The following is a 10016-nucleotide window of genomic DNA, read 5'->3' as shown; positions in this document are numbered from 1 at the left end:
GGAAAGCTTGTCTACCTACACGCTATTTAAACAAAGACTCACCCCTCCGGTAAAAAATCGAACTTATTCTAAGAAAATTTCTATATAGCTCTAGCATGGGATCTTAACCTGATCATTGTATGACTTAGTCATCGGAGACGGTTGCCCGGCATTCTGACCGGGCCGCGTCTAACCTTTCTTGCAGAACTTATCATCTCTGACCACGGGAAGGCATTCGGGAGCTTGTGAGGCTTAGTTGGACTCACGATTAGAACTGAGACACATCACTGGCATTAGTATAGGGATAGATTTATAATTTTGATCATCCATAGGTTATAAGTCTTTCATTTTAGAGATAAGTATATCCTCAATTAAAAATATAGATTTATCCCCACCTATACTTGTGGCACTAGTGGATATCAATCCCAAATGACTTGAACTTTGGTTTGTCTTTTTTTTTTATTTTTTTATTTTTTTTTATTTTTTTTATTTTTTTTATCTAAGGTTCATCTAGGCCAGCTTACGCGTACCTCGACTACATTTTTAGGATATCTTTATAATTAATATAGACGGAGCTTTGCCCTTGATTCTAAGAAAATTGAAACTTTAATTCCTTTATAGAAACGCTGGTCTTTTATCAACTGAGCCCCTTGAAGTTAGTTTGCCAGTCTTTTTTTGTTTGCACTTGAATGGGAGCTTCATGGATTGTCTTTATTCACCAATTCAAACAAAGAAAGTAATTTTGTGGCTAACCCGCTTGACGGGTCTCGTGACCGTCAAGGAAATGAGATAAACTTTGGTCTCGGTGGACGGTGGGTTACCTAGTATTGGTGAATATTATTATATTATATTTATCTAATACAAATGCCCTATTCAATAAAAACAATCTAAAAACTCGTAAAGAAGAAGAAGAAGAAGCAAACTTGACTGGTCAAACAAGGCAGACAAAATCTTCCATGTGGGGAAAGATAAGACGCTCAGTCAGAGAGCAATAATTTGCCGCAACCATTGCGGGAGGATGAAAATTCCATCCTTCTGGTGACTCATTTGTATATTTGGAATTTCTCACTGATTACTTCCTTACAAGTGTAAGTAATGACGCAGAAGGTTATTAATGTCATTTCAACGTTATTTAAAACCCCCCTCGAACCGAGAAAACGACCGGAAAGTGTAAAGAAACCGCCTCTCTCTCTCTCTCCAGCCTACTTCTTCTTCGCCATCTTCTCTCTCTCTCTCTCTCTCTTTCTCTGTGTATGTTCTGTTCGATCTCTGCTTTTTTTTTTTCTTCTCTCGGTTCTCCATCATCGAAGAGAGGAGAGAGTGAAGGATTGAATTCAAAATGTGTGGGATCTTTGCGTATTTGAATTACAATGTGCCTAGAGAGAGAAGATACATTCTTCAAGTTCTCTTCAATGGGTTGAGGCGTTTGGAATACAGAGGATATGATTCTGCTGGGATTTCTATCGATTCCTCTGAACTCGCTTCTGTTTCTCAGGATCAGCGTAGAATCTCATCTACCTCTTTTGGACCTCTTGTGTTCCGCCAGGAAGGAAACATTGAAAAACTCGTCAAATCTGTTTACGAAGGTAATATCACGCCCCTTTTTTCTTTCCTAGAGCAGCCAAAAAAAAAGCTAAATTTTGTTTATGTTCATAGGGCTTAGTGAAGTTTTGTTCGTGGTTTCGGAGTGAAATTGTTGATTAAAATACTTGTTTGTAATTAATATTTTTATTAAATATTTTGGCGTCTTGTCTATGCCTTCAATCAAATTCTTCTTCCCCCCCTTTTTATTGTTGTTCATATAACTGTTATAGTACGGTAGCTAAATTGGAGATTGTAGCTGGTAGCATGGGAAGGGAAAAATTACTTTCAATTTCCGAAGAAGGATTTTTGTCTTGCCCTTATGGGTGCGAAGTTATGATTTTTCTGGTGTTGATGGGTTATGCTGAATTTTCTGTTCCTTGAGGTTTTCGTTTCCTGCATTTTCTCCTCATGTTAGCAATGGTGTTGAATTTTCTTCGAGTACACTTGGTTGACTTTGACTGACCATATGTGCTGGTTTCGTTATTTTTATATTGTGAATGATTTTTAATAGAGCAGTAGATTTTAGATGATGATAATGAAACAAAAATAAGGTGGGCCTTTCTACTTACAGAGGTTGCGGCTACGGATTTGAATTTGGAGGATTCGTTTCCTGTTCATGCTGGAATTGCACACACCCGGTGGGCAACTCACGGTGAGCCAGCACCGCGGAACAGCCATCCTCAGGCTTCTGGTCCTGGAAATGACTTCTTGGTTGTTCATAATGGTGTTGTCACCAACTATGAGGTACACGGTTTCCTTATGTTGTTTCCCTTTCCTCTTGTTCCTTAATTTCCTCGTGAATCCACGTTATATTTTGTCCCTCTAGTTATTTGTATTCTTCGTTCCTCATTTATTTAACAAACTATTGGATTGTATCTGAGTTTTCAAATTTCATCTTCAGTTAAATTTTTTTAGTGAAATACTGGGGTTGCCATATTGGTGCTCCCGTGGCTTTAGTTTACTTGTTGTATTAGCTATTTTGGCAACACACCAACGTTCTCCACCCACCCCCCCCCCCCCCCCCCCCAAAAAAAAAAAAAAAAAAACCAGAAGAAAAAACCATGAGCATTTCATGCTTTACATGTTTCAGTTATCTTATTGTAGCATTTTAGTTCTTTAGGGACTTTGTCTCTTAGCCTGGGAACAAGTGTCACATTCAGTGGTGTATATTTCGAATGGCTGGATAAATGGGTTGGCTACACATATCCTGCCTTGAAATTTTACTTTATTTATTGTTATCATCAAACATATTTCTTTCTTTCTTTCTTCTTCTTCTTCTTTTTTTTGGCTGATTAAATTTACTTTAGGCAATTCATGCTAGAAACGTCTTTTCTGAAGCCTTCTCTTTTAAGTCTCTTGAAACATGGTGTGTTATTAGTACCTTTGGCTACACACTCACAGACTCACATTTAGTGCTGGCTATAATTGTGACTCTTTGATTGATACGGTTTATAACTGGCTATTTGTTAAACCACTGGCTATTTGTGCAACACTGGGTGGTCAGAACTATATGTCCAACCCTGTAGCAATCAAGCTGCCCATGGTTGAATCAAGTGGTTTCGAAACAGAATGTTTAATCATGAGTATTTCAAATAGTAAAGGGTCCATTGCTTAACTGGTCCCACCTATGTGGGGTCTTGAGAGAGGGGAGTTTGGAGATGGCCCTAACCTTTGTCCTTTTTTGCACAATGTGACTGCTCTTCAAGACTCTATCCCAGGCATTTTCCCAATGCCTAAACCTTTTACCATTATTCCAAGTTATGGACCCTATTCTTTTTCTAAATAGCTGTCGCTAATTATAATTAAGAGCATTTTGAATGATGAATGTAAAACTTCATAATCAAGATTTGGACTCAAAATCTTTGTAACTCTTACCAACTAAGCTATGTAGTCAATTACAATTTGAATAGTTAGGGTGTCAATTTAGGTTTCCTGTTTGTATGAACTTACCAGATTGCTTGGTTTATTCAAGAATTTAAATACCCTTTCAGTCCCATGTCTCTTTAATTTTTTTCTTAGTGAATTTGTCATTTATTTGAAAAAACTTCTGAATAATGATCTTATCACTGACATTGAGACATTATATCCTTCATCAGTTTGGTGACCATTGAGATAGGGTTCAATCATAATGGTCCGTGCAACAGCATTTTCCTGGAAATTTAATTGAAAAATTCCAAGCATTACCAATCAAACAATTAGCAATACAATTTAGAGCATTTATAAAATGGAAAAGATGAAAGATTTTAGACTTGGAACATAAGAAATGCAAGAGTTCAAATGTTTTCAGAATTGATAACATAACAAATGTTTGATATTAGAAAATTTTTATCCATTTGGAGAATCCCTGACTACTGACTCTTTCCTAAAACTTGATGATATAGATTGAAATAAAAGGGGGGGGGGACCAAAACACTGTTCAGAGTACTGTTTATGTGAACAATGTGACGACCTGTGTTTGCCTTGTGTGCTTATGCTTGTTAGAAGATGTTGTGGGCCCATCAAATGAAGAATTATTCTATCCTAATGCTTCCATAGTTTAGTATCTATCTCAGTTTTAGAAAATATTTTTTTATTTCATTGCAATAGAATCTCAGATTTCTAATATCATTTTGCTATGATTTTGTTTTTAGAGGTTTCTATTTGATGTATGTCAGCTACGTTTATGGGAAGTCCCTAATTTGGTTGTAAATCTACTTCATAGCTAGTACTTCCTATTTATATTGTTTCTAATTTTGGACTTAACAGTCTATGAGATGGCTATGTGTATTAAGAAGGTGGCTAAAGATGTTCTAGGTGAATCAAAAGGAAAGCTCCATTCTTATAGAGAGACGTGGTGGTGGGATAGTGAGGTTCAAGCTGCCATTAGGAATAAAAAAGCTAGTTTTAACTTTTAAGACATGGCAAAGAACAAAGGATGTTGAGGATCTTCAAAGGTATAGGTTGGATAGAAATGAAGCTAAGAAAATTGCGGGAAAAGCAAGGGAAAAGAAGTATGAAGAGTTATACAATAAGTTGGGCACGAAGGAAGGGAAAAAAATCTATTTATAAGATAGCTAAGATGAGAGATAGGAAGAGTAGAGATCTTGACCATGTTAGATGTATTAAAAATGGAGATGGTAAAGTATTAGTTTGTGAGGAGGACATTAAGAAAAGATGGGAAACCTATTTCTCTAGTTTACTAAATGAGCATTCTTCAAGCACTTATGTTTCGAACGATTACACCTTTCACCAAGGCACCAATGTCTGAACTTGTATCTAACATGGCCTCAAACAGAACCGATTGGAGGGCAAGAATCCATGTAGCCGACCCCATTTAGTTGGGACAAGGCTTATTGTTGTTGTTGTATTTTGCTGTGCGTTGTCCCAGTATAGGTAGAGAAGTTTTAGATGCTCAGGCTGAGTAAGACCTGAGAAACAGGATGCTATGGTGGGTTGTGAGTTGTGACAGAAAGAGAACTAGAAGAATAGGAAGAAGAAGAAGAAGAAGAAGAAGAAGAAGAAGAAGAAGGGAAATAGTAGAGATGCGGAAGAAATCTCACAATCTGATTCTCAAATAGCACTCCACTTGTCTGCCAATTCACTCTAATATCTGCTGGGTGTTACAGGCATGTATTTATAGGGAAGTTAAAAAGAAAAAAAAAAGACAAATCTTGGTTAAAATATAAAACTTAAAAAAACAAAGTTCAAACCAGAGTCTTAACTCCTACATTGGAAAACAAAAACAATTAAAGCATTGAAAATAATATACTAATTCAACTAATTCCAGGCCTTCTTGGACTGGTTGTTGTTGGGTTTGGGGTTTCCAAAGTCTTGTTTGCTGGTCCAACCAAGTTATTGATGCTGCATCACTGAGGCATTCAAAATCATTGTTTTGGCAGCTGAGACAGCTGGGGATGAGAGATCCAGCGCTGAGATAGCCTGCTTCCCTCCTATTCCCATTCCCACCTGCTCATATTCACCTCATCTGCTACCTTTTTGTCTTAATGAGTTTGGTTTTTGGTGTCCTGCTGCAACCTATCAACAGTACTACTGCAGAGTGGGTCTTACTTGAATTCCCTTCAACATTAGCTGATGTGTAGAATACCTACTGTAGATTTGGGGCTTGGTATCATATATTGTATAATGATCTGGATATGGTCTATTTAGATTCCCACATCTCTGTCTTGAAACATGGTTGGAATCATGACTTGGGCTTCGTGTTGTTGTGAAACCTTTGAATTGAACTGTCTCAAACGTGCTTGGCTTTTAGCCACTAGGAAGAGAAGGATCAGGCGAGGTAGAAAAGAAGGCAATCCAGTGATCAGCCTATGTTCTGCAAGGTATCTGCTGCTCCAAACAAAAATTCCGAAGTGGAGGCTTATATTCCAAGTATCAGATAATGCGCAGCAACCGAAGTATTGAATGTTGTGGGCCACAGCAGCTACATGATAATTTTTGGGAAGAAAAGAAGATGATATGTTGCCTTTGTTATTTTGGTTTCTGAATGGTGGAGGATCACATTTGCTTTAGTTCCTACTTTGCAGGCTGCGGTAAAGAATTAAGAGGCTGTGGTATTGTTTCTTTGATATTAGCTGAGCTCCATGGTTTGCATCTTATTTTATTCTTCATTGATGGTTTATTTGGTTTATTTAGAATGCAAAGTTAAAAATGAGTAGTTTTTGTGTCGATTTCTATGTTGGGATTTAGTAGATCTAGGAGATACTTCTAAGGTAAAGGTATGTATGGTAAGGGAAAGAGAATGCTGCTTGGTTGCATGCCCCTACACCCAGACAGGGGAGTCCACCCCGATGTTTGATGCCTGGGCACATGCTCTACTTGGCCAAAGCGCTGGTGCAGGGGCATATAACCAATCGCTTCCATACAATGAATATTTGGACAAATTCCTAACTGAACCCAGACATGAAGAATCGTTGTCAAGTCATTTGGAGTGCATACCAGCACTGCTCTTACCGTTCGGTTGCGCTGATTGTTTCTATGTGAAGTCCTAGAGTTGGCATTTTTCTTAGTTGCAAACTTAAGTTGGGAAATACTTGGAATGAAATTGAATGTGAAGTTGGACATTGTTCGTACACTTAGAGTGACAAAAAGAACCTCTCTTATTCTGTAGTTGTCACAGACTCACAGTGCCAGTGCCTCCCACGGGTGCAGGGGGGGGGGGGAAGGAGGTTGGGGATGTGGGATAGAAAAGGCAACACCAGCTAGGTGACAGGCAACCAAGGTGATGCTAGCACCTAGACTTGTCAACTATTATTTTCATTTTATTTCTAATAATTTATCCTCTAGAAGGGTAAGGGAGACTCTAACCCATTATCCATAAAGAGATCCAATTTTATGTCTTTCAAACAAAAGGATTTCCTCTCCATTACTAGTCCCAAAAATGGTGCACACCTCCACCGACCCTGCCAAGTGCATATAAGTGCTGTCACCCACACACAAACATACATGAAAACTTCATATTTTACTCCTGGATTCATTCCTCCAAGTTGCTACGTCTCTGTAAAGAGTTAGGAAATAGTTATCATATTTCAACTGTGAGCATACAGTAAACATTATTCATCCAGAAAAATAGCCATTATTCATGAACTGAAGTTGAATTTTGCTTATTTTAATCTTTTCAGGTGTTAAAGGAGACATTAGTCCGGCATGGGTTTTACTTTGAGTCTGAAACTGATACTGAAGTCATTCCCAAGCTTGCAAAATTCGTTTTTGACAAAGCAAATGAAGCAGGAGGTAATCTTGGTCTATGAACCTCAAATTTTATACAGAGACTGTTCTTGTATATTTGTGTTGGATATTTTCGAGAATCCTGTCTATGATGCTTGCTTTATTTTATTTTGGGAACTTACACCTGGGGTACCTATTATTTAGAGAAATTGCAGTTGAAGTTCCTCATGTTTGTTGAATCATGTATGGCACTTGACGTGTCTTAAATATTATGTTTTGACTCTTTTTAATAAATTTTATATATTATATTCGGTGCATCGTTTTTTCATATTTCCAATTTTGTCCATAGATATTATGTTTATTGACGCATTCTCAAGAGAATGAAACAAAGAGGGGGGCTGAAAATGATGAGATGAGCTGGTTGAAGCAAGGGACATAGCAGGGGGGCACAAAAGGAGGAAGAGAGAGAGAGAGAGAGAAAGCAGCAGAGGGGTGGGCTCGTGATTGCAGCTGGAGGAGGGGTACAGCTGATGATGTAAACCAAGTCTAAGTTTAGGGGTATTTTAGTAATTTTCCTAGACTTTGGGTTTTCCCAGGAGATTCCAGCAAAAGGGAGGGGGGAGGTTTTAGGGTTTCTAAGGTAATTTAGGGCCTGCTGAAACTGAATTCCAGATCTGAATCCTATTGTAGTCAGAATTCCATGTTTGAAATTTGAATTCAAATGCCAAACTAGGGTTTCGGTTAGGGGTGGGGAAGGGGAAAGGGCTTGCTCTCTTTGCAATTCAGAGCTAAGGGTGCTACTGTTCTTCATTTCAGAATCTAGGTTCAATGGATGAAGGGCTAAGATGTTAGGAACTTAAGGTTTTTCTTGAAACTTAGGAATTCTGCAGAACTTCTTGAAGAAGATGAAGTGCAGGATTTTTCGAAGTCAAGAATACTAAGCAGGTTTGGGAAAATAATGTTAGGACTATAACCTAGTACTAGGGGTGACCAAAGGGGAAGGGAAAAGAGGGTTAGTGGGGCTGGGGTTTGGGATCAGCAGGTGAAGGGTTCCTAGGGTGCTGTGGGTAGGAGAGAGAGGTGGGGAGCCAGCGGGTGCTGAGGGGGAGGTGAGGAAGGGGCTGAGAAAGTCGTGAGGCTTAAGGGAAGAGAGTAAGGGGGTTGTGAGACCTGGGTGCTACTGAATTACTGTAGCAGCAGGGCAGGGGGTTGGGGAAGGTTGCGCAGGGCAGCGGAGGTGGGGGAAGGGCTTGCATGGAAGGGAGGGTGGTGGGAAGGGGCTGTGACTTACTTGGACTGGCTGGAATGTTGATGAAACTTGCTGGATTTGCTGAATTGCTCTTCAGAACTTTGATTTTCTGACTTGCTTGAATGCTGGAAACAATTTGAGAACACTCAATAAACAACCACAAGGTCCCCCTCAAAGGAACCGTGCCCCTCACTCAAGGCAATTAATCAATCCAAATTCTTATTCATCAAATCTGAAAATCACTATGCAAGAAGATGCTATTTATAGCCTAAAACAACAGACTTTTGGGATCTCCTTAATAATAGGATCCCATTACATATTGGACTGGACTCTTATCAAAAAATCCTAGCGGACAAGATGAGGAATCTTATCTTATCTTATCTAAACTACTAAATTCTTCTTCAGAAACAACTTTGACTCAAAATAAAATACTCCAAACAGATCCAAACTTGACTCAAATTGACTCATCAAAATTTTGAAAAATGCCTACATTAATTACAAAGGGAAATTAAGAGCTTAAATGTCCAAAATACCCCTCATAAAAGGTTCAGCCAGCTTATGGATGTTTTCTTGGAGCCATTCTTGGGGCCCCACGTGGACTTTCAGCCAGGGGAGTCTTTGTGTTCACATCATCTGATAGCTGATTGTGGTAGATGAAGGGGTGCTGTAGCCCGTGGGTTCACTGCTGGTTAATGTCCTTTGATATTGTTCAATTAACCTTGATGGACTATACATGATGGAACTTGTAACCTCTGATCACCATTCAATCTTTGCCCTTTTTATCCTTCAAATCTGGATAGGATATCCTCATTCCATCTTCACCATCTGGAACCTTTCTCATACTCTCCTTCCAATACTCAAAACCATTATGAAAACCACATGTACCCACTAATCTTAACCCTAATTAGAGTATTAGGCCATAGTTCTGTGGTAAAAGCAAGCATCCTAATATTGGTAAAGAAACTGCCAGGTTCCAAGCAATGTCAGTTGTGAACAGGCTCCCAGCAATCCCATTCAGCAGATTGCCGGTTGTGCCTTGACAGGCAGGGATGCCAGCTCATGCTATCACGCACCAGCATCGATGGCCCTGACCAACCCTTTGCTTGCTCCATCAGTAGCACTGGCCTGGTGGTGTGAGACATTGAATCTGTATCAGTGACATGATTCCGGTGTAGTGGGGGCACTGAAGCCTTATTTACTTCTGTTGCTGAGACAGTTGCAGTGATGGAATTGAATACAAGATCAACAAAAAGTATGAAGAAGACAATAAGATGCCACGGAGGATGAGGTGTATTGCTGGCCCTTTTATTTGAATCAGATGGAGTCATTCCCACCATTGGATAAGTGACTAGAGGGAGATGCGGGTTTGGGATGGGGACACAGAATATTGGCAAAAGATGAAGACAGGAAATGTGTGGGGGAAAATCATCATCTATGTGCAAAATTGTCTATGAGAGTCTAAGAAAGAGACAACTGGCCCCAGAACTCACCAACCACAAAAGAAACTGCTCCATTAAGCCGAGAGAACAATACCCAGCCT

General features: G+C 39.2%; 1 protein-coding gene across 1 annotated transcript in view; it reads left to right on the top strand.

Moving 5' to 3' along the window:
• Nucleotides 1-1157: 1157 nt before the first annotated feature.
• LOC149002256 (glutamine--fructose-6-phosphate aminotransferase [isomerizing] 1-like) overlaps nt 1158-10016 on the top strand; it is a 39860-nt gene continuing 31001 nt past the window's right edge. Inside the window, exons 1-3 of the mRNA XM_089138131.1 lie at nt 1158-1565; nt 2135-2307; nt 7182-7293. Coding sequence (XP_088994257.1) covers nt 1319-1565; nt 2135-2307; nt 7182-7293 — 532 coding nt within the window. The 5' untranslated portion in view covers nt 1158-1318. The remainder of the gene's footprint in view (nt 1566-2134; nt 2308-7181; nt 7294-10016) is intronic.

This window comes from Hakea prostrata, chromosome 10 (assembly GCF_041222555.1).
Source record: "Hakea prostrata isolate BN-2017 chromosome 10, UWA_Hpros_2, whole genome shotgun sequence".
NCBI classification, from domain to species: domain Eukaryota; kingdom Viridiplantae; phylum Streptophyta; class Magnoliopsida; order Proteales; family Proteaceae; genus Hakea; species Hakea prostrata.
Note: the sequence above shows the minus strand (reverse complement) of the source record. Positions and strands in the feature narration are given on the sequence as shown.